Here is a 24,636-nt window from a genome sequence, read left to right on the forward strand (position 1 = left end):
TGTGGAACTTGGAAGGAAGGCCATTATGCCTAAAACCTGCTGTCCCCCACTGCCTCGAAAGCAGTTTCTACCTAGAGGAGGCTTTGTCCATCTCCCAGGCCAAGTAAGAGACTTATTTCTTGTCATCCCCTACAGTTTATTTTCTCTCCTCCACATGGACTGTCACCCTGCAGTCCTCCTTTCCCTGGTTGGGACTTGGAAGTGCTTTTTTTTAATGCTTGGCAGTGGCATGAGGCACTGCCTGGGTGCTGCTATTTTAAAATCACGGGGAAAACCCCTGCGTGTTGCTGCCAGCAGGGAGTAAAAAAGTCTCCTGGTACAGAGCCGTGGCATTCTCTGCAAGTGGAATATTCCACTGCCTTGTGCTGTTCAAGGCAGCCAGGCAGCCTTGGGGTGGGAGCCCTCCCATGCCTTCGGCCATTGGAGGAAGCCCATTTCCACGTTAAAGAAATGCTTCCTGTTGGAGGAGGACTGAGAAAAGAGAAGCTGAAGCTGAGAAAATGCCCCAGTTATTCAGAACTTAGTGACGCTGAGAGGGGCGTGGGTCCCAGTAGGCTCATTGGTCTCTGAACTGTCAGAGGACCCCCACCCCTGGAGCCTCCCCCTCCTTGCTGGGACCTCTGATCTTTAACTTCTGAAGAGAGGTTCTGGTATAAGACATTTCACAGCTTCAAATGCCTCTGTCAGGCCCAAGCTGCATCATTCCCTCCTGACTTCCTGGGGCCCAGGGCCACTGCCAACACTGTCCTTGTAGTGTATAAGAGCTGCAGTCCCCAGTGGGGTGGTTCTGGCCTGGCTCATGACCCCTTGGCCTTTATTCTTTAGTACCATATCCATGGCTCTACACAGTAGCAGCCTAACCCATCTCTGGGGAACTTCAGAGGCACCTGTGTCCCCCTCCTTGAGCACAGAGGGCTAAAGACACTTCAGACCACCCCATTTGCCCCACAGTCTTCTAATAGCTTTATCCTTTGAAAGAAAGGGAATCTATGGATTAGTCCCATTTACAGATAGAAACCGGGGCCCCAAGGATGGTCAGTAACTTGTTTGAGATCATTCAGGAGGACGGTGCTGAGCCCAGGCTTAAGCCCAGGTCGGCCGGCTCCCCGACACCAGTCCCCCAAGTCCAGCTCTTCTGCCTGGCATTTGGAGCCAGCCTCGCCTGCTCACCCTCATCTCCTGCTGTTTCCAGGTCCTATTCCCAGCAGATCTGTTCCCAGTTGCTGCACATCCAGCCTCCGAGCTCTGGCCCCTGCCTGCGGAAGTCTTTCCTTCCTCTCCCGCAGTCTGTCCCCACACTGCCTCTGTTGTGTGCAGCCATTTGGCGTTCGTGAAGTGTGTCCTTCCCAGTGGTCATCCACCTTTGCATCACCCCTCACTGACCAGCGAGAGACCCCGCCTCCCAAGAGCCTCACCTGGGCCTCTCCCTAGGTCCATTTCAGGGCTAAATGATGGAGCCAGCTTAGAGAGAGCTCAGTGACTTGTCCAAGGTTGCACAGCTCGTCGAACCCCACAGTTTTCCAACTCTTTAGACCAGCACTCCATCCTCTGGGCTCTGAGCCCCTTGAGGGCAAACCCATCCATCGTATCCCCAGCACACCATGCGCACGGGGCATGGCAATGCGCCATGAACGGTCTGTCATTGAATGAAGCCCAGTGACAATCATTTTTTTGTGCTCCACATGTGGTCCCGTCTGTGGAAAGCATTTATAATCCTTCTCTTTGCCCCCCTTCAGACCTTGGGCAGGGCCCACAGAGGAGATTCCTTTCGTGGCCCTCCAGAGAACCTGGCACGCTCTGTGAACCGCCTGGGCCCTCGCCAGATGAGAGGAGGGCGTCATCCATTCACTCAGGGCCTCGTAATGTGAGAGCTGTGGGTCGACACAGCATTTTCCTGTGATCCTCAGAACATCCCTGGATTCTCACTTTCTGGAGTTTTTCTTCATGTCCCTGCATCTCCTGAATTTTAAAATGTTCTTGAAATCCACACTAAAGGCATTAAGGGTCGTCCTTGGTTACAGAATTCAAAAGCAAGTATGCACAGATAAGTGCCTTTGCGATTTTGCAGATGAGAACCTTGAGGTTCAAAGAGGCTCACACAAAATCAGAGTGCTGAATAGGAAACTAAATCCTGGTCTTTGGTGTTAGTTAATTTCCATTACGAGAAGGCAATGTGAGCATGAGGCTAAAGGTGCATCCCTCTTTGTGCATCCAGTGTAGACGGGCCTAGGGCTGTGCTGGTGGGATTTGTCTTCCCTCCAAATCTGCTCTGCTCCCAGGCAGGACCTGGTGCCAGAGAAGAGAGCATTGGCTCTCTCTGGGCTCTGACTGCAAGGACGTGATTGGTAGAAGGTGATTCGCTTTGTCCAAATGTTTGGACATTTTTGTGGCCTTAATGGCTTCTGCATGAGCTGGACAAATCACTGCTTGGCTCATCTCATGTAATTACGTTTTTCCATTGTTGCCCTCATGCATTGTCTGCCCGGATTGTTTATGCAGCCTTCTGGGTGCTTAGATAAGAAATACCTCGGCCTTCATCAACCTTCTCTGGTGATCTCCATCAGAAGGATCTAAGAAAAACAACCTTTTCAATAAAGGCCCAGCCCTTTTGTCACGTGGCCCTGCAGAGGCTGTGCTCGCCTAAAGATAGAATTGGGCTTGGCATTAGGGTGAGGGGTTTGCGCGTCAGGGATAAAAATGGCTGGGGTAGGCAGGGAAGAATTCCTCACCTTAAACAAACAGATTTCAGCTTGAAAACTTGATGATAAAAAGCAGCTGAGGGCGGGCCACACTAGCTCAGCAGGCAGAGTTTTCACCTGCCATGCCAGTGCCTGCCCATGCCAAAAAAAAAAAGACGCTGAGTTGTAGGGGACGAAAGAATAAAAAACAGGAGGTGTTTTTAACCTTGGAACCTACCAGCCAAATCAGTCCTGGGACTGCGTCCGTTGGGTCGGCTTCACTGCCAGCGGTGCTTCTTGCATTGCTACCCAGGTTTGGACAAGGGACGAGTAACCCCATCGTCACCACCAGCAGCCTCATCTTCTGGGGCTCCCCCTTTGAAGGCAGGACCATCCCCATCTCCCTCTTCTGCAGAATTCCTAGCTCCTGCCCTGCTCAGAAGCTTGTGGTTTTTACTCACGGTGCTTTTGCTGGTCAGGGATCCATCCTCTTTCTCAATAGCTTGAAATACTTCTTGGTTCAGGTTCTCGTCCCACCCTTCAGTAGGACCTGATGCCTTTTGGGACCCTTGTCTTTACAACCCGTTCCTATTAAGGGTAACAGGGATATTTTTCCAGAGAAGTGTTTATTCCTGGAAAATAAGAGAATTTTAAAATATAGTGATGTAAACGAAGGCTTAAATTCCAGCGATCTCCCTTATTCCTCTCAGGCCCAGTCTCTATGAAATGGAAATAATAATAACTGCTTGCATGCCTCTTATGAAAATAAAATGAGAAGGAGCTCAGTAACATTAGGTCTCCTTTCTCCCCAAATTGCTCATCTCCCCAAACACACACACACAAATGGTCAATCCTCATTATTTTGCATATTCTGTATTTGTAATTGAGAATTCATCTAGTCACTAAAACCTATTTGCAACCCCTAAATCAATACTAACAGTCCTTTTGCAGTCATTCTCAGACATGCACAGAATGACATGCGTGTGCTGGTTGCAAACTGTTGTGTACCCCGGAAAAGCCATTTCTTTTTTTTTTTTTTTTTTTTGCTGGCATATTACTTCTTTATTAGAAATTGTAAATAAGAAATTATTTCAATACCTGAAGCCCAAACTACAATAGAGGATTTCACAGGATCAAGATTTGGAGACATTCTGGAAAGAGTTTTCTGCGAAGTATATCCTTTCCGTGGCATGACAGCATCATTGCTCTTTAAAAAGGTTACTGGACAGAAATCATTTCCACCATCACCTATATAAATAATTCGTGTATAATTTACTCCTTGTTGTAACTGTTTATCTACAAATTCTACCAAAACTGCTTTTTTTTGCAAAGATTCTTTGGGCACCTAGTGCAAGAATGAGCATGATAATTTTCCACAGTGAGATGACCCTTGTTATCAAAAGAGGCTGGATTTGTAAACACTTTATCAAACAAATCATGAATATTAGCGGCTTGCAAAACCCAATCTATGAAGACTGAATTTGAATCTGATATAATGATACAGTTAAATGTGTCCTTATCCTTTCTAATAAAGTTTAAAAGTTCCAGCATTCCTGGAGTGAAAGGCATTGCTACCACTGGTCTTTTCATTTCATCTTCTCTTACATCTTCTTCTCCCAAGTATTTAAAGACTCTGCCCATAAATTCTGTCCAAAAGCCTTTTTGATAAGAATCTCGTAGTTCAATAGGGAGCTTTTTCTCTGGAGCACATTGTACAATCCAGGTGTCACTATTGTCATGTATGATTGTACTATCGAAGTCAAAAACCAGCAATATTTTCATGGTTCCAGAAGTGGGTTTGGGTTGCCCAGCATCATTATGGTGGGACATCTGATAGAAAAACCAGAATCAAGGCCAGAGAGAGTTGATTTCTTGAGTCAATTCTCCCTGCTGTTCCTCTGCTAGTAAGTCTTCCTTTCCCCGCTGCCGGTATCCTGTCTCCGTCTCGCGTCTCTGACCACCGCCTAGCCCCGGGCTTTCAAGTATCATTTATTTGCCAAATAATTTAAAATATCTTAAAGACTCTAACACAAATATTCTGGAAACAACATTACGTTTTAACATTCCTATTTTGAAGAACTTAGCTCCACATATCCCAGATCATGCTTCCGAATCCAAAGGATTTTAAAACAGATTTTGTGTCAGTTAATCAGGGGGTTTCTATGGTTAAGATTGGGCGCTGCCCTTCACGTTGCACCCGCGAGGAGGTCTGTAGGGCGCACACACTGAGCCCAGGCCTCGCTTTCTCATGCACCTGCCGGTCCGCCCCCAACTTGAGGGCGGCCCGCGTGAAGCAAGCTCCAGGTGGGGGCTGGGAAATCGGGACGGCCTGGTCCCAGGGATGCCTCACTGACCTACGCCGGGCACCAGAAGCCGTATGGCAGACCAGCCCTCCGGCCTCGACCCTGCGGCCGCCGGTGACCCCCAGCCCTTCCCAAGACCGTCTCAGCTTCCCCAAAGCCATTTCTTTTAATCCTGATTCAGTATTGTTGGGTGGGATCTTTTTGATTAAGTTGTTTCCATGGAGATGTGACCCACCCATTCAAGGTGGGTCCCTTAATGGAGTCCTTTAAGAGGGAACCATTTTGGAAAAGGCTTCAGAGCTGATGCATACGGAGATGTTTGGAGATGCAGGAAGAAGTCTTGGGGAAGCCATATGAAACAAGAAGCCAGGAGAGAAAGCTAGCAGACATCGCCATGTACCTTCCAAGCTGATGGAGAAACCCCAAACGTCACTGGCCTTTGCTTGACCTCAAGGTATTTTTATCTGGATGCCTTAGTGTGGACATTTTTATGGCCTTAGAACTGTAAACTTGTAACTTAATAAATTCCCCTTATAAAGCCAACCCATTTCTGGTATATTGCATTTCTGGTAGCATTAACAAACCAGTCCAGTGCACATTCCCAGCTAAGGTCCAGCAAGTTGATACTCTGCCTTCCTGTTTCAGCCCTCACGCTATAAACAATTGTCCTTTTGGAGATAGATTTCGTGTCATTGTGTGTGTGTATGTGCATTTTTGTGCTTTTTGTTTGTGATTTCGCTGTTGAGGATGTATCCCAACTGTGGTGCTCAAGTGCTGTCAGATGTTCCTAAGTGCAGAAATGCTATGACGTGCCACACGGAGAAAATCCATGTGCAAAATAAGCTGTGCTCAAGCTTGAATTCCAGTGCTGTTGGCCGTGAATTCAGTGAATCAACAACATATATTAAATAACAACATATATAAAACAGAAACACACATAAAACGAGGTTATGTATTGATTATTTGTCAAAAATATGAGCAGAGGCTTAGAGCCTAGCCCTGCTTTCCTCCTAGGAGTAATAATAGTTCAGTATTTAGTAATGCAGTGTTCATTACAGCTTTATAGAACATAAACATGAATAACAAGAGTTGACTGTAATCACATACACAAATGGTTCTAGCTGTTTAACTTAAGAAACATGCTGAGAAGGAGAAGTCTAGAGAAAAAGAGCAACCTGTGGGCCTGCACACCTGCTCTGTATACTGACATAATGGGAAGGAGGCTGTTCCTGGGAACTCTTTTTAGAGCCTCTCTTCAAACTTCTCACAGGCAGGAAGCACCTCTGGTACCACTGTGTCTACAAATAAAATAAGAAATGTTACATGGCATCGGATGATACTGGCCCTCTCCAGTCTTCCTCTGTAGGACCATTGCTGTTGGGTCATTTTCCAGAGTCCTAGAATGTCTGTCAGTCCAAGGAGTGCCATGAGCCACCTGTCCATCGCTCACTAGACAGAGGAGGACACTGAGGCTCAGAGAGGGCATGGAAACTAGGGCAGGAGTGTGGTTTAGTTGTCTCCCTGGTGGAGAAGAGGTGTGGGGTGTGTCAGCCTGGGTTGTGAGCCCTCGGCCCTCCCCATCTCCTACTCCCCTCAGCCCGAAGGTCTCCTTGCCTCTGGGCATTCTGCTCAGCCTGTTTGCGTGATGGTAAAGCCACCTGACTTTGTGTCACATAGATGACGGGTAAGAGGTTGCTTCTGCCCATCAGGAACTCCTGGGGCAGGGGCAGGGTTCTTTCAATTTGTGACAACAGGCCATGAGTCACGTTACTTTTGATTTGTCTGAACCAGAAAGTAGTGGTTCTCTTTCTAATGTGAGGCTTCTTGTTTGCTTTTTTCTAGAGCAAATCATGGAGGAAAATAAAGAACATGGTGCACTGGTCTCCCTTTGTCATGTCCTTCAAGAAGAAGTACCCCTGGATCCAGCTGGCAGGACATGCAGGTAGACACAGCTCTCCTGGACCTCCTCAGCAGGAGGGCCCAGCTCGCTGTCAAAGCCTAGTAAATGTGAGAGGGGTAGGCCTTTCCTGAGGGGAAAAGGATCCCGAACAGATTGTCTCCTGAGGTACTTTGTAGTCTGAAGTTGCAGCCATATTTGCAAGATGGGACTTAAACACTGTCTTGAAATGAGTGGAACATACCTGGCATCTCCAAAGTCCTTGCCACAGCCTCCCCCTAAAACATACACTTCCCACCCTCCTTCTGTCACTGTCTCTCTCTTTCAGTCTTTTTCAATTTCTGCCAATTTTACTCAATAGAACAGTTGAACCCAACAGCTTTTATAGCTTGCCCACCACTTGTCGCTCTGGACAAGGAGGCAAAGCCACCTCATCTATGTGAGCGTCTGGGACATGGCCATGGTCCTGGGGTTATATCAGTCGAGATGTAATCTCTGCCCCAGAGTAGCCTGTGGCTGGTAGGATATGCAGGCAGGTCACTGTACAACTGCAAGACAGCGTGCAAGTGCTGGGATGGGAGGAGTCTGGTGGGCTGGGTGAGTGGTGTGGTCTCTGTCAGTGACCCAAGAGGAAGGATATCTGGAGCCAAAGCCCCAGCACTGAGTCTACTTGTGGGGGTCTCTGGCATGTGTTGTCCTTCGGGAGCATTTCTGTGGCCGCCTGTGGTCTTGGCCTTTGTAACTTCCTTAGCCTGCTGGTTCTTTCCAGCATGAAGTCTGACATTTCTTTTGTATTACTAACCATATGGGCACAGTGGGGTGGAGACCCTGGTAAATACTTACTTGAGGTTGTGGCTCAGAAAGGCCTTGGATCCCCACTCCTCAGCCCTTTCATTCTCCCCATCCTGGCATGGAATCCTGTCTTCTCCCAGCTTCTCCTCAAGTGGGACTGAGAGACGCTTTCACTGCCCAAGAAGAAGGATCGATGATGGGGGTTGGGGGTGTAATAGATACAATAAGAAGAGTTCATAGATCTTCCACGTGCAAGCATGCAGATTTTCTCATTGTACCCTGAGAACGCTCCAGCAGGGAGCCGGGGTGCTACCCTGTCTTCAGATGAGGAGTCTGGGAGGGGGAAGCATGGAGACTAGCCCAGGGTTGCACCACCTTTAGTGTTGAGCTGCCTCTCCTTTCTAAGTGTCATGTTTTCAGCGGGGATTTGGCACACCTGGAGCCCTGAGCTTCACAAGCACGCCAGCATCCCCAGAGAGGTGCAGTGGCCAACGGGTCAGAGCAGGGAGGGCACCTCTGCTGGTGCAGCCTGGACACCAGGGCCCTCCCCCCTCCTTGCTCTGCAGGGAGCTTCAAGGCCGCCGCCAATGGCAGGATCCTGAAGAAGCACTGTGAGTCGGAGCAGCGCTGCCTGGACCGGCTGATGGCCGATGTGCTGAAGCCCTTCGTGCCTGCCTACCATGGAGACGTGGTGAAGGATGGAGAGCGCTACAACCAGATGGACGACTTGCTGGCCGATTTTGACTCGCCTTGCGTGATGGACTGCAAGATGGGCGTCAGGTGAGCTGGCTGCCCGTGCGCCGGACACCCAGGACGGCCTTTGTGGCTGGGAGGTTGGGGCTTTCTGGGCTGCTTCTGAGGTTTCTTGTGTCAAGGACCAACTAGGGACCCTCTACCCAGACAGCTTACGCTGTGCGCATAGGGTCAGGGCCCCGGCTTTACCCCACGATGGCCTCTTCCCCTGTCAGGTGCACTGGAGTGGAGGGGCTAGAGCCAGTGGCTGATGGGGCAGAAAGGGGGTCCCTGGTGTGAGGCTGGGCCTCCCCAGGGAGAGGGGCTGAGCAGGCTGCCCATTGGTGGTCAGGAGGCATGGCTTGAAGGAAGAGTCAGGGAGGAAGGAAGCAAGATGGTGACTCCTTTACGTGAGCTGCCAAGGGAGACTGGGCAGATCCCCATGCCCAGTGAGTGGGAAGAGAGAGCTGGCTCGGAGAACATTTTGGTTTGCCAGAAAACGCATGTGCCTGCTCTGAGAATGAGTTGAGAGTCTCTTCCTGCATACACTCCCAGATTTGGGCCTGAGCATGACCCAGCCTAGCAGCAGGGAGCTCCAGGGGCCTTGGGTCTGTGTGTAGGAATGCATCCCCTCCTCCAGGTTCCTGACTCCAGGTTCCTGACTACACCCAGATTGATAAACCTGGATGGGACCTGAGAATGGAGAGGAGAAAGAAGAGTGGGTGGGAGGAGGCAGGGGCAGAGAGCAGAGGGATGAGCTACTTTGGGAGGGAACGGCGCATGTTCTGGCTGCAGCATTTTCTTATCCCTTATGGCCATGGAGGGTGCTCTTCTCACCTCAGAGACCCTGGCCCAGATCACACGTGCCCCGCTGGACTGCCCAGGTGCTCAGCCTCTCCACTCCTGCCTTGCAGGGCTCCCTTTGAGGCCAGGCATGGGAAAGCAGAGCTGAAGCATGAGAACACAGAGACTGGGGAAGAAGGGGTGAAAGCCTAGCCAGTTTGCCTTTCCTCTGTGCTCCCCCTGGAATTTCTGCCCTAGAGCCAGACCCTACAGGGTGACCAGTTGCTGTTCCCTTGGTGGTGCCCCCGTCACAGGGGTGGAGGGGATGGAGGGCCCAAGCCTCAGCACTTGCACTGTCCCTAGCTGCCTTCCTCCCACCCCCCAAGGCCCTTGGATCTCAGCTCATAGGGAGCTGGGGTGGGGCCAGGAGGAGACAGAACACCCTCCAGCATCCATCAAGCCCCAGCTCCTCCCAAGAGCCTCATTTCTAGCACAAAAGATGTGCTCCTGCAAGGGGCAGCCTGGCTCTTCTTTCCACCCCAAACACCACAGGACTCAGCCTGCCTGCAGGGGAAGGGAGTTCAGGTTGTAGCAGAAACAAACGGAAAATATTCCAGTTGGTGTTCACTCAGACACGACTAGAGAAGTACAGCTCTGTGTTAAGAATTCATGAGCAATGATTTCTTGAAAATCAGCAGCCTGCACACTGCAGGCCAGGCCCTGGGCCACACTGCCTGGTGTCCTTGCCCATTTGCTGGGCCTTGCAGGAGGTGCCATGGGCAGTAAACCTGCCCACCAGGAGCTGCCCCCAGCCCATCTGCCCACCAGCTTCTCTCTCACTGCACCCAGGGCTCTCAGGAAAGCACCTGGAGTGACCTGTGAGACTGAAACCATTGTGTGTAGAAGCCTGGGAAAGGAACAGGCAGAGGGCTGTGGAGTGAGAGGGATGTGCCTGGTGAAGAAGACAGAGGTTTCCCTGGAACTAGGATCTCCTCCTACCCACTCCCACCTCCCCTGCCTCCTGAATCCTATTTTGGGAGCTCAGAAGATACCAACTAAACAAGAAGAGCCCACTCCTCCTGTGGTCCTAGTGTCTTACCACATTTCATCCTCATGGCCCCCTGTGAGGTGGGTGGTGCTCCAGTTTGAGCAGTAGGACTGACCCTCAGAGGTTAAACACTTCATGCTGGCCATATAGCCTGTCCACAGGCCACTCCAGATTTGCACCAGGCCTGCCCCCTGCAAAGCCAGGCCCTTGGCACCAGCCAGCATTTCCCAAGTTTTCTGGGGAACCCTGATTCTCTGGTGTGTTATTAGGTGTTTTGTGGTCGGTTATATTTGGGCTGTGGATTGTGGTGTCCTCTCAAGTGCATCGACCCACAGTGCTTTGCACAGAGCCTTTCCCACGACCAGCATTTCATGGTGATGCTACTCTTGGTCACGCCCTGTAGTGTGGCCCCATCCTTGCCAGAGCAGAGAGGCTGGAGCCGGAGCCAGGGCTGCCAGGAACACCATGCCGGGGCCCCAGGGCACAGAGAAGTGGCACACAGGCAGGTCAGCAAACCAAGCAGTGATGCAGGTGCCTGTAGCCTCTTAAACAAAGGGCTTCTTGTAACCCCTTTTCCATATACTTATTTTTCCAAATGGAGAGACTGGAGACTGCTCTGGCGAGCTTTCTTAGATTTGATCCCGTAAGTCTGTGTTCTGCTGTTGGTCACCAAGAGTCAGAAAGTGTCTTCTTGGCATCCAGGCCATGGCTGGAGGGAGGATAACGGCGCGGGCCTGGACTCCCAGCACCTCTCTGCTCCTCCCTAGAAGGGGCACTTCCTTGAGTCACTCTTCCATTTTACCTCGTTGGGATGAGTGGTCTCTGCTCCCTCTGCAGGCACTGGAGGTTTGTCCTTCCCTCTGGTACAGGCCAGGGCAGCATAGGGGCTCTCTGTCGGCACCACTCCCTGTCTTGGGGGATCCCCGAGCTCCACACAACTGCTGATGGCTCCTCGTGTGGTCACCTCTCCCACCCCCTTTTCTTTCTTGGGTGTGCAACTCTGCGCAGTTCTGAGCTGCAGGGCCCTTTTTGGAGAAAGCCCACGTAAAAAGGGACCTGACGTCAAGGTCCACTTCCTCTTTGAGGAAACACTCAGTAGGTCTCAGTACTATTCGGGATTACCGCCCTTCCCCCTCCTGGCTGCCGCTTCATCTGCTGCCCATCCACACACATGCATACACACCATCCACACAGCCAGCCACAGAGACGCCTGCTTACAGCCTCGGTCCGCTTCGCACTTCTCCTCACTCCTGGCTGTAGCTCCGTGTCTGTGCACATCAGTGGTGGGTGTGCACGTGTGTGCATGCATGTGTATTTGTGTGGATGTGGGGGGTGTGTGTTTGTGTGTGTGTGTGTGTGTGTCTGTACGTGCAGACACAAACCACGGGCTGATGGACTCACACCTGGAAGTCTTCATTACCTCTTAGAAGGTTCTAAAAGACTACGCCCAAGTCCACACCCAGGTGTTTTTTTTCCTTCCCATTTCTTTCAGTTCAAATATCAATTGATACAGTGGTTTCTGAAAACCTGTCTCTTTCTTTTGTATGTTGTGTGGCGGGGTCACATTTCATTATTTTTCCATGTGAGTATCCCTTTATTGCAGTACCATTTGTTGAATTTTTGCTTCTTTGTCTTTTTTTTGGCAAGGGCATGCACTGGGAATCAAACCCAGGTCTCCCACATGGCAGGCGAGAATTGTACCACTGAAATACCCTTGTACCCTCTTGAAAACCTATCTCTTCTGTGTCACGGGATTTTTGTCCAATCTGTTCTGCAGTTTTTCAGCAATCTGAAGAAGGTGTGGTGGGATGTGGTGGAGCAAGGTGCGGGGAGCAGACGTGGGGAGAGGGCATGGGGGCAGGATGGAGGAGGAAGGACCTTTTGCCAGCAGCAGCTGCGTGTGGGCAGCTCCCACCCAGGCAGGCGCTGTGGGGAGAAAACTTCCCTCTAACTGCAGCTGGCACTACTGATCTCTGTTCGGTGAAGAGACATGGTCGTGTTGGAGCCTATTTGTTGGGGGAGAAGCAGGGTTTAAAATGCAAGCAGGGAAGAGGGGGAGGTAGGCTTTGGGGGTGTGGTGGGGTTCATACTATTTGTTGTAGGGGAGATGCACCCCACCTCCAAGTTTTGAGATGGTGGTAAGGGAGGCAGCCCTGTGGGCGGCTTGGTGTGGCCCGAGCACGTGTGCTGGGGTAGGGGCTGGGCCCGGCAGCCTGGGCCCGTTCTGCAGTGGACCACCAGTTCCTGCTCATGGCCTGTACTGGTCCCTGCTCCCTGCTCCTGCTACCTCTGCTGTAACCCAGCTCAGCTGTCAGGCCCAGTCTGCCCCTGTGGAGGGCCGGGCAGTGAGGCAGCTCATTTGCACATATTTTCTCAGGTCTCTGGTCAAGGGACTTGGCTATCAGTAGGCCAGTGGGGTGAGGGGTGCCAGGCACATTTCGGAAGAGAGCAGACCCCAAGGGGTCACTAAGGCATTTTATCCCATTATCCGGCCCTGTGGTCCCCTTCACAGGTCACTCTGGCCTGACTTTCGTGCTCATACTTCCCCCTCTTTAGAAAGAGCCAGAAAATTTAAGAGCAGGCCCCGCTGGTCCTTCGAGCTGCTGGAGAACCAGGGTGATGCGTGGGAAGGGGAGGGCAGAGTGAGTTCTCTGAGCAGCACAGGAGCTGGCCTAGGAGCCCTTGCTTTATAGAAGGGTCCCAGTCAGCAGGAGAGGTACAGCTGGACCCGAGCTGACCCTGCCCTCGGCCCCCTCCCCGGCCCCCACCTGCAGCCGTAGTGAGGGGCAGGGTGGTTTCCACTCTGCAAGGCAAGCCACTAAGCTTCCCTGCCTCCTTCTTCCTTACTCTGCTGGCCCCTGAGAGGGCTTCCTGGATGCCAGGTGCTCCACAGGCCTTACCTGCCCTCTCCAGGGGACTTGGCATGAAGTTGCCTCCATCTGGTCCTCACCTCAAGAGCCAGGCACCAGCCCCGGCTTGCCTTTGGAGCTACAGCTCTGCCACTGAGCTGACCCCAGGCTTTGGGTGCAGCTCCCGCCTGCTGGGTGCCTCCGTCCGCAGGCAGGGCCAGGGGCTGCCGGGGACCGTGGCCTGGCCTCACCCCACCTGGCTGCCCTCACAGGACCTACCTGGAGGAGGAGCTCACCAAGGCCCGCAGGAAGCCCAGCCTCCGGAAGGACATGTACCAGAAGATGATCGAGGTGGACCCCGAGGCCCCCACAGAGGAGGAGAACGCCCAGCGGGCCGTGACCAAGCCACGCTACATGCAGTGGAGAGAGACCATCAGCTCCACGGCCACCCTCGGGTTCAGGATCGAAGGCATCAAGGTGAGACTGGCAAGGTACGGCCTGAGGCTGCCAGGCTGCCCGGCTCCCAGGTGAGTGGGCAAATGGGGGCCTTGGCTTCACCTGAATCCACCCCAGGGCTCCTGGTCTCTCACAGGACCCTTAAGAGGTTGTCACCTTCCCCCCTGCATGCCCAGGGTCTGGGCAGCCAGCCGTGAGGACAGGCAGGTGGAGAAATTTGTTCCTGGCCTGTCTGCCAGACAGAGGTGGAGGTGGATGCTGGTCTCTGTAGCAGGGGGCTTCTAGCCTTGCCCAGCCATCCAGACTGTGCTCCCAGGGACACCGGCCATGAGGTGCAGCCAGCAGGAAACACGTGGGCTGCCCTTGGCCTCTTGAGTTGTGGTCCTTTGCTCTACCTGGACAGGCAGGTTCTGGACTCTTATCGGGGCCACCAAATGCATCTGATGAGGCTGCACGTAGGGGCCCTCGGCCAATCTGAGGCCACCCCCAATATCCAGGAAACCTTGTTCTCCTCTCTCTCCGCTTCAGTCCCCTGTGAAGGGCCTAAGGGTGCCCCTCCTGTCAAATTTGCAGAAGGTGGCTGAGAGCTGCACTTCACCCCAAGGATCAGGGCTATGAGAATGGGCCTTGCCCCTCTTGGGCAGCCATCTTTCCGAGAGCAGGTGGCCGTTTCTGCAGTGCTTGTGGGGTCAGGACGGGGTCAGAGGGGAGAAGGACGGGGTCAGAGGGAGGAAGGATGGGGTCAGAGGGGAGAAGGACGGGGTCAGAGGGGAGAAGGACGGGGTCAGAGGGAGGAAGGACGGGGTCAGAGGGGAGAAGGACGGGGTCAGAGGGGAGAAGGATGGGGTCAGAGGGGGTCAGGATGGGGTCAGAGGGGAGAAGGACGTGGTCAGAGGGGGGTCAGGACGGGGTCAGAGGGGAGAAGGACGTGGTCAGAGGGGGGTCAGGATGGGGTCAGAGGGGAGAAGGATGGGGTCAGAGGGGAGTCAGGATGGGGTCAGAGGGGAGAAGGACAGGGTCAGAGGGGAGTCAGGACGGGGTCAGAGGGGGTCAGGATGGGGTCAGAGGGGAGAAGGATGGGGTCAGAGGGAGGAAGGATGGGGTCAGGGGAGAAGGACGTGGTCAGAGGGGGGTCAGGACGGGGTCAGAGGGGAGAAGGACAGGGTCAGAGGGGAGTCAGGACGGGATCAGAGAGGGTCAGGACGGGGTCAGAGGGGAGAAGGACGTGGTCAGAGGGGGGTCAGGACGGGGTCAGAGGGGGTCAGGACGGGGTCAGAGGGGAGAAGGACAGGGTCAGAGGGGAGTCAGGACGGGATCAGAGAGGGTCAGGACGGGGTCAGAGGGGAGAAGGACGTGGTCAGAGGGGGGTCAGGACGGGGTCAGAGGGGGTCAGGACGGGGTCAGAGGGGAGAAGGACGGGATGGGGGTTAGGACGGGCTCAGGTGGACCTGCTTGCTGTGCAGCCCCGGTGCCAGCACAGGCGGCCCGGGGACACCTCCAGGCCCATTGATGGGAGAGTGCCATCCTTGCCGTGGCTCCCTGCTGACTCCATCCCGGGGCGGGGTGTCGTTCTCCTGCTCAGAAAGAAGACGGCTCCGTGAACCGGGATTTTAAGAAGACCAAAACAAGGGAGCAGGTCACCGAGGCCTTTAGAGAATTCACTAGAGGAAACCTGAACATCCTGGTGAGTCAGGGTGCCTCTCGGGAAGGGGCCGGGACCTGGGGGCCTCACAGGGGGACGTCCCTCAGACGGGGGTAGAGGTTCTTGTCCCCGTTTTGCAGGTGGGCACACTGGGAGGTCCAGTGCACACGCCTGGCCTCCACCTGTGAGGGCGAGGCCTGCCCCGGCTCATGCTGCCGACAAGAACTGGGCTTGGACAGTGTGCACTGCTGGCAAAGGGCACGTTCTTGTCTGTGGCTGCAGCTGTGGGCAGGCTGGGGTGGGTGCTCAGGCCTTCCGGCCACTGGGGCTAGAACACCTACTTGCCCAGCTGAGTTAGTGTGCGTTGTGCCCCCCGCCTCCCGGGCACAGCACCCCTCAACAGTCAGAGGGAGACATGGGTGTGCCTGGGACATGGCTCCGGAACCCGCTGACAAGAGTCTCCTTGTGAATGGGCTCCAGGGCTGTGGAGGGGAGAGGAGGACCCCAGCAGCCTTCTCTTCAAGCAGACCTGGACACTGGCTGGCGTGGCCTCTGCCCTCCACTCCTTTCTGGCTGTGCGCACCCCACCAGGACGTGTCCCTTGGCCCTGGAAGCCCAGCCTCGCCCCCATCTCCCACAGCCTGAGCCCTCCCTGGGCCTGGGCTGGCTGCACCTCAGCTGAGGAATCCGTGGTCTGGGACCCCGGTGCCTCCCCTCCTGGCACTCCCCAACCCTAATGAGCTACGTGGGGCTTAAAATTCCCTTCCCCTCCTCCTGCAAATGTGTAACCCCTGATCGTCTCCCTGCCCCAGATTGCCTACCGTGACCGGCTGAAGGACATTCGGGCCACCCTGGAGGTTTCACCCTTCTTCAGGTGCCACGAGGTGGGTGTTGGGTTCCTGCTCTCAGGCTCACCGGGGAGGGGAAGTGCCACCCGACCCTCTTGGCCCAGGAGGCCGAGGGGCATTTTTAGGATGACCCCAACCTGGGCATCATCCAGGATCACCTCCTTGCCACACACAGGACCTCTGACCACAAGGGGTTTCGTGCCCAAGAGATCCGTAGTCCCCATCTTCCCTCCTCCTCTGCTCCTTCCAACTCCTGAGCCTTGTCCGTTCCAGCTGGTGGCGGCAGGACTTCAGTTCCACACCCCCCCAAGGGTCGAGGGCAGACGCTCTCTGAGGTGCTGGAGTAGCCGAGCACCCCTGTGACCACCCCGAGATCTTCAGATGAGACACTGAGGAGGGCTGGGCAGGTCCCCATCATGCTCTCGGAGCAGGTCTGGAACTCCCCACCTGCTTCGCAGGGGCAGCAGGAGGGGACTTAGAGGGAGCCCAGGGACTCCAGGGCCCCCGGCCCTGCACATGTGCACACGCATGAGTGCACACACATGAACACACACACACCCCTCACCACCAGGCGCCCGCACTGCCCTGCTTATGTGTACCCACTCACACGGCTGGAGACTCCCGGGCATGCCCCCTGCCCCCAGGCACAGCTGCACTGGGGGGGGCTGGGTAAAGCAGCTTCTACTGCTCCCCCCTGACATCTCCCTCTTCCATGAGGCAGCCCCCTACCCAGTCAGCTTGCAGGGTCTCATAGGGAGTCTCAGCCTGAGCCCTGCCCACCAAGAGGGCTGTGTGTTCAGCAGGTGATCTGGGGCACCTGGCAGGGGGAGTGTCCCTGTGGGGAGGTGGCTGGGCCCTTCTTACCTGCACTGCAACTCTGCAGGGTGGCACCATGGGACCCTTCCCCGGGAGATACACTCTGTGCTGACCTTGTCCGTGGGCTGGGCCAGGATGTACCCTACTCTACCACACGTACTGACCCTGGGGGGGTAGCCTGGGCAGTGCTGCCTGAAGGATTGGGAGGTGCCCAGGTCACAGCCATGGGCCTTGCTCTGCCCCTGGGCAGCGTCTGTCAGTCCAACCCTCTCCTTCCTCTGTGGAGGACAGGGCCAAGTCTGGACGCTCAGCAGGACCTCTGTGCCTCACGTTGGCTCTGAAACCTCATGACCGCTGATCCACCTGCGCTTTCCCCAAGCTCTCCCTCCCTTCTTCAGCACCTTTTGTTTTATTTCTTGAAATTTTTTTTTGCTATTCATTTTCTGGCGAATCACTAGGAAACTTCAGATCTAGAAAGAGACCAGATCACCTGGGTTTTCTGTTCATTTCCATCTGGGCAGAGGAAGCCCCTTCTCTGGCTCAGGGTTTCCAGGGGGTGTCCCTGCCCCCCGCCCCAGGCACCACCCTGCCCCACACAGTCACCTGGAGGACAGTATGGCAGATAGGGTCAGTTGGGGAAAGCTGAGCCTTCCATGCAAGCTCTCTGACCTGCCCGGAAGGGCAGACTCTTTGATGCCCACTGTCTGCGGGAAGCTGTGGGCAGAGACCAGCCTGGGACCATGCTGCTGGGGCTGGGGCGGCGGGGCCCGCGGCCCTCCCCCCCCCTTGGTGCTGGGTGTGCGTTTCTGTGGGGTCCTTTTCTATGCCCACCCCCCTCTGCCCAGGCACAGAGTTTGGAATCTCCTGGGCACCTTCCCTTTCACCTTGGGAGAGGTCAAGGTCTGGGAAGGGGAAGGGGAGATCTCAGGATTTACTGTGGGCTGGAAATAGCGGCAGGTGTGCAGGCCGGAGGCAGGTGGGGAGGTCTGCTGTCCACGCGGGGTGGCCTCAGGGCCCGTGTCCTCCACCTCCCCACCCCCCGCCCCCGCACTGTCACTCTCCCGCTGCTCTGCTCCCGCGTGAGAAGCGTGAGAAGCGGTGCCGGGTTCCTCCAGCCCACAGACTCGGCTCCTCCCCCCGGGCTCCTGCTTATCCCCTGCCTCCCCATGTTCCCTTCCAGGTCATCGGCAGCTCACTTCTCTTCATCCACGACAAGAAGGAGCAGGCCAAAGTGTGGATGATTGACTTTGGGAAAACCACGCCCCTGCCCGAGGGCCAGACCCTGCGGCACGACGTCCCCTGGCAGGAGGGGAACCGGGAGGACGGCTACCTCTCAGGGCTCAACAACCTCATCGACATCCTGACGGAGATGTCGCGGGGTGGGGGGCCACTGGCCTGAGAGCACCCCCCCCCCGCCACGCCTCCCCACCCTCTCCTTTCCCTCCCGGTTTCTTCTCCACTTCCACCTGGGTGCAAGCCCCGGAACTGACCCTCCCAAAATGCACTATAAGACACTTTGTAGAAGAGAAGAAAGGAGATTTCCTGGTGATTTTCCTGTAACTTAAGGGTTTGGGGATGGGCTTTCCACTTCTCTTTGTGAATAGTGTCACCTACCAGAAGAGAAATGCCCAGTGTCCAGGCGGGGCTCCCTGTACAAGAGGTCAGCTGGGTTTAGTTAGGAGCCTTGGGGTAGGCTTCGGTGGCCACAGGGATACCGGCTGCGGAGGGGACACGTAGCACGGGGGACCCCGGCCTCTGGGCGATCTACCAGCGGGCGCCTGCTGCCGCCTGGTGGCTGGCGCCGGGAGTGCGCCCTGCCGAAGCTCAGCCCTGTTTGTGCCTGGCCAGAGGCTCCGAGAGTCCCAGTGCTGCAGCGGCCTCCTGTCACCTGGTAGTCGGGGCAGAAGACACTGGGGGAACCACATATGGATGAGGAATCAAGTGCCCTCTGCATAGCAGCCCAGGGGCTCCCAAAGATGGCTTGACCTCTCTTGGGCTCTAAAGCAGGGACCCCACCCCCATCCCAGGCTGGCAGCCTCAGGCTAGGTGCAGGTCTAGGGACCAGGAGAGACCGAGGCTGGCTTGGCTGTGCTCTCTCGCTGGGGCCTTCCCAGAAGGGGGCCGGCAGGAGCCGTTTTTCCACCTGGAATATTGTCCATGGATTCCGAGGACCCCTCTGCAAACCCGAGCTTTCCTGGCCAGGGGAGGGCACTCTTCTCTCACCCCTTCACTTAACCTCCCTCCCTTCTTTTGGTGCTTGTCTCTTGGCCCTGCCAGCACACCCTCTCTTGGGTCCTGAATCCCCAGAGTTACAGCGAGGACGCCAGACCAGCACAGGGCTGTGAGGAAGCAGGGCTCTGGCTTTCTCGCATCATTTTCCCTGGAGTAAGTCTTGGGGCCTGAAGGGCTTAGGCCCATGTGGACCGATTGTAGTGTAGGTGCCGGCAGGGTGTCCCAGCACCTTTTCCTACAGTCTCTTTTGCTTGAAGATTTGTGGGAAACCAGGTAATGCTAGACCTTATTGTAATTGCAAAGCAAGTAAGTCTTTATTATTAAGAACAATATAAAATTTGTATGATTGTTGAAGAAAAAATATTCCCCTCAAGGCATGCCCCTGGGCCCTTGGCTGTGAGCCATGCAGGGGTGCAGGGCCTGAGGTGCACTGCTGGGGGCCGGCCTGGCCACTGCCCACTAGGGAGCTGCTGGAGGGATGTGACGGCGTTGGCGTGCACCGGGGTGTGTCATGGGGCCGAGGGGGGTTGGTGAGGACCCCCAGGGCCACCGCCCTCCCTGCCACCCCAGGGTCAGGAGGCAGCTATCGACTTGTACTTGCTCACGTGCGTGACAGATATGTTTCCCCTTTCACATCAGGTGAGTGACAGTTAGTGGGGGTGGAGGGTGGCCCCCATGAGGATATAGAAGTACAGTTCTTCAAAAAAAAGGAAATCACTTTTTAAACTTCCTGATTCTTGTCCAAAATAGTGGTGAGGTCCTGTGTGGGCTGCCTCACTGAAGGTCACACCCGGCCCCTGCTGGGCAGAGACCTCGTGAGGGCATGTGATCCTGAAGGAAGGAGAGCTGAGGGCTCCCGATCTCACAAGCCAGCTCAGGGTCTCCAGAGCTCTGGTCACTCGTGGGCTAGAAGGAGCTGACTCTGGAGGGCTGTGCTTCAACCACCTGCAATTGTTCTCCACCTACAGGCTGGCCAGAGGCCACCTTCAGTGCACCTGTGAGAAAGTTTGCTAAAGCACATTAGGGGATATGAACAAAAATTATAGGGGACCATCTCAGCTTACTTAGAAGAACAAACTTTCCAAGCACTTTAAGCAGGCATCAGTTGTTTGCAATGTGCTATATGTAAATAATTAGTTGATTAAAGGAGGCCCTTGGGGGCTTCTTCTTGGGTCATATTATGCAAAAAGTGGTATAAAATGGCATCATTTTAGGGTTATTTTATTATTTAGGGTTTTTTGTGTTTTCTTTTTTCACATTTCCCATGCTCGTTCTCCTCCCCTTTCACACCTACTCTGTCTCTGACCCCTTCCCTCCTTCCCCTGCCAGCTGCCCTCCCCCCCTCCCCCGTCACAGTGGGGTGGACGGACCCTGCAGTGGGATTTGCGGAACCCCTACAGTGGCAACCTGGAAGACTGTGCCTGCCCAGCTCTGGTCCAGCAGGGTCCTTGGTCCTGGCTCTGCAGGCACCAGGAGATAGGCACGAGCTGTGCATGGGCCAGCGTGGGCCATGCCCCCTGCCCTACCCTCGCTGGGCCCCAGTACTTTGCACTGCTTAGCGTAGTTTGCAGGTTTCCTCAACTGCTTTTCCCAGGCGCCTTACTGTCATGTAAGATGTTTTAACGTTATATTTATTTTGTTGGTTTTTAAAAATTGCACAAAACACTAAGACTGAAAGGCTGGATTTTGTTTTTCCTTTAAAGCTTTGCCTTCCTTCTGAACTTCCTTTCCCTACCTGGTGGAAAGAGCTTGGAAGAAACACCTGCTCCGCTCCCCCACCCACCCACCCAAGACAGACTGCTTCCTTCTTTAGCTGTATTTAGCTTCTGAGTTTCTCTGAATTTGTCTAGTCCTCATGGCATATAATCCAGGCCCCTGGCTCCAGGCTTTGGGGAAGAGCAAGCTGTTTATCCCTCATCGGTGCCGTTTTCTGGAGGAAAGGACTACCCCGTGAGGCTCTCCTTTCCCTCTGCACCCTTTTCCCCCGCGGACCTTAGAGAAAAACTGAACTGTTACATAACCCCATGCACAGTGCCTGCCAGACAGACTGTAAATGCTCTGTACCCTCCTGAATAAAGGCCTTTGGAAACCACGGAGCCCCCCCTCTGCAGTGAGATCTGATGGCTGGGGTGAGGGTGATGGCCTTGGGGCTGTGATGAGCCCAGAAAATGGGGATTAGATGGGTAATTGTTAAATCTACAAGATTTATTATAATTATCTACAAGTTAAATTATAAAGACTTTAAATCTAGTATTTTCTACAGTCTTCACAAAACCTTTAAAAACCCCAGAGCCGCAGAACAGCTAACAAGGGAGGCTGGGAGACCTCACTTGTAACCATTTGCAGAGTGAGCCCACCTCTGTGCCCTAGTGCTTGACATCTGTGTTCTCATTTTATCCCTGTATCAACTCTGAACAAGGCTTCCTAGTCTCCATCTGCACACCAAGGCTTAGAAATTTCAAGCAGCCTGACCTGGGTAATAAGTGGGCAGGGACTTGAATCCAGAATTTGCCCGGTTTCAAGGAAAATTCTGTTTCTTCGGGGCGGCAAAGCTGGTTTTCTCTTTGCCCTATGCCCCAATTTCTAAGTGTGGTGCTTGGCTCAGAGCAGCTGTCCCGAGAGCATTAAATGCATAGATGGCTTTTTGGTGGGGCTGCCGGCATGCAACCCCTGAAAAGCAGAAAGAAGCCTCTGCCACACAGCAAGTCTTCACTATTACCTACCATCTGCCTCCCTCTAGGCAATGCAGAGCTGGAGGCTTCATTTGCAGAACTTAGAATTTGTGTGTGTGGGGGGGGGGGGGGGGGGGGGGGAATGCATCCTTGCTGTTTTTGAACACAGGGCAAAAGTACAGGAAATGAAAAGCCACGGGGCCTTTGCAACCTCTTTTCTCTTCTGCCTGGAATGTTCTCCCCAGGTTATGAGATAAACATGCAAACGAGCGTCTCTGCCTTTGTATCTTATTCTGTCAGCACTACAGTGAGTGACCTCTGCGAGTGAAGCAGGAAGAAATAGGACAACTGTAAGTCCCTGATTTCCTATTTAGCTCTGAAAGAGTTAACAGACAACTGCAAGTCCCTTGTTTCTTATCTAGCTCCAAAGGAACTAATGCAAACTGCAAACTTCAGCTGCAAACTTCCTGAGACAAAAATTTTCCTAAAGCCCTGAAACCTTCCCAAACCACAAAAGCTTGTAAAATTCTGGGCCCAAAACAAATTCCTGGTTAATAATAGGAAGCATAGAGTTCCTTAAAGATTGTAAACCATCTGCCCAAAGACAAATTTTAGGTATGTGACAGCAAGCCATGAATTCTGCTAGCTATCTCCTCCTAGAACAAAGAACAAAGAAGACACCTAGTATTCAAAGGCTACTATGGAAACCTGCCACCCGTAAAACTTTCCTATAGAACAAACTAACCCATTCCATCCAGTGGGTGTCCCTCCGTCGGGCACGTCTGCATTGACCTCTTTAAGGTGTACTCTTGGTCCTGGGCAAAGGCTGTGGATACTTTTGCCCGACATGCTTAATAACCAATTCTTGAGACACTGGGGTTTCAAAGAGAGAAAGAATTTATTACTAGGCATGTAGTAGGGAAAGCAGATGGCCTAGTGGCCCAAAACCTGTCTCCCCAAACTGCAGTAATTCTGATAGTTTTGTTAGAGAAAAGATGGGCAGGGATTGGGATAATGAGCACAGTGGCCCCAGATGATGTGATTAGAGGTGATCTGATTAATTGAGGATGCACAGATTGGTGACCTGCTTAGTGTAATGGGGTACAGGTGACTCGTAGGTTCAAGTCTAAGCTACTGCACACGTCAGGTGGGCCCACTTTGGTTAGAACCAGTCTGGATTTTCAAGATAACTTTGGACTAGTTCTGAGCTGACCCAGGACCCTTCATTAATAAAAATAGGGGCTGTCTTTAGTGATCACAAGACTCTAAAGTTGAAAAACTGGATAACTGGGTACAAATAAAGGTTAGTCACAAGGTTTTTACAATCATGGGCAGATGATAAGGGCTATACAATCACTATCAGAGATCAAGGCACCTGGATTACAATTTAGAGATTTCAGTATTTCCCTCCGTCTACTCCAATGTACCAGAAAACAAAAAGGAATATCTATATAATGGTTCAGTTATTAAAATCATCCCTTATATCTTGATTTCTCCATTACACTCTTTTTTTTTTCCTAATAAACTTTACCACTTATTCCTACTGATCCTCTTGTCTCTAAATTCTTTTAGTGTCAAAACTAAGGAACCTAGAACAGGGCTCAGCTGGCCCGTTTGCCGGCCAGGTACACGTAACACAAGGGTCCCACCCAACCTCTGTGCACACGCACAGACAGCCCCTCACTCGGGGCCTACTTGACACCCACGTTGTTTCCTGTTTTGAAGCTTCGCTGTTGGCCTGGAGGCCAGTGTCCGTGTAACCGTGAAGTGTAGGGGATTTGATACCCGCCCCTACCCCCAACATAGCATGAACCTTTCACTGATGCGAGACAAGAACAGGGGGAAAGATTTTTCTTCCTTCTCTACCACACCCTGCTGATGGCTGCAGTCTGATCCGCTTCCTGGAGAATGGTCCTGTGAGATTAAGCATTTCGTGGTGGCCACCTTGCTAAGCTCACTTGTGCGGGTGCGTCCTCCTCCCCTGCCTCTTTCTCATCTTGTCCCTCATCCTTGCTCCCTGGGGCCACACGAATAAAGGTGTCGGGCATAAGCTTCTGCCTCAGGCTTTGCTTTCTGGAGAACCCAAGCACAGATGGCCATCCTTTGTGACTTGGCTCAAACGTTGCCCCCGTGGAAAGACTCCCCAGCTATAGCAAGCTAACCTCAGTCACTGGCCCTGTTTTATCTTTTAGGGGTGGCTTATCGGTGTTCAGAACCAATATGTGGGGTTTCTGGTCTGTCTCCTCCATTACCACGTAGCCCCTGCTCACTGCTGTTTCATCAGTGTCTGGCAGCACCAGAGATGCAATAGGAGTTTAGTAAATGCTTGTCTGCTGCTGCTGCAGTGGGTAGGGGTGCCTCTGCCCAACATGACCACAGTGTCTGGGATGCACAGACCCCCCTGCTTTGGGTCAGAGAAGAACAGCTCATGATGTCGGTGGATTCCTTAGCCTCTCAGTTTCTCTCCTCCAGTGAGCTTGTCTGCACCCGTTCAGCCACCATTCTGCTCTTACACTAAATTCAGAATTACCAGTGACTGGTCTGTATAGGCGCTGCTTAAATACTTTCTGAATGAACGAACGGATGACACTCCCTTTTGCAAACAGAAGTCCTTCCCTCTGCAGTCACCCTGAGTCTATGAGCATCTCAGACTCATGTGCAGCTCCTACAATCACATTGAAGTTCTTCACCAGCCACTTATATCTGCCCAGGCATGTTGCCCCCTGGGTGGGGAGCAGTTGTCCTGCTGTCTCAGATCTTGGAGCTTTCTGCCAGTTGAAGACAAAGTTCGGTTAGCATGGAAACCAAAGGGAACTCAGGAAGCCCCACTGCTGACAAGCCCAGTCCACCTGCTGTGGTGGGAGACCACGACAAGGCCTATGTCCCTC

The 24,636-nt window shown here is 53.5% G+C and overlaps 2 protein-coding genes across 4 annotated transcripts in view; one reads left to right on the forward strand and one right to left on the reverse strand.

Moving 5' to 3' along the window:
- The window catches only part of ITPKB (inositol-trisphosphate 3-kinase B), a 108,583-nt gene extending 87,411 nt beyond the window's left edge, over positions 1–21,172 (forward strand). For all 3 annotated transcript variants that reach the window (XM_077168565.1, XM_077168566.1, XM_077168567.1), the window contains exons 3-8: positions 6,824–6,923; positions 8,237–8,450; positions 13,355–13,559; positions 15,121–15,222; positions 15,993–16,064; positions 18,025–21,172. In XM_077168565.1, the coding sequence (XP_077024680.1) occupies positions 6,824–6,923; positions 8,237–8,450; positions 13,355–13,559; positions 15,121–15,222; positions 15,993–16,064; positions 18,025–18,243 (912 nt within the window). In that variant the 3' untranslated portion in view covers positions 18,244–21,172. The remainder of the gene's footprint in view (positions 1–6,823; positions 6,924–8,236; positions 8,451–13,354; positions 13,560–15,120; positions 15,223–15,992; positions 16,065–18,024) is intronic.
- LOC143690853 (pyridoxal phosphate phosphatase PHOSPHO2-like) lies at positions 3,733–4,630 on the reverse strand. The gene is given in 2 exon segments (XM_077168568.1): positions 3,733–4,002; positions 4,005–4,630. Coding segments are annotated over 2 exon segments (774 nt in total). The 5' UTR covers positions 4,509–4,630.
- Positions 21,173–24,636: the final 3,464 nt, after the last annotated feature.

This window comes from Tamandua tetradactyla, chromosome 7 (genome assembly GCF_023851605.1).
Source record: "Tamandua tetradactyla isolate mTamTet1 chromosome 7, mTamTet1.pri, whole genome shotgun sequence".
NCBI lineage: Eukaryota > Metazoa > Chordata > Mammalia > Pilosa > Myrmecophagidae > Tamandua > Tamandua tetradactyla.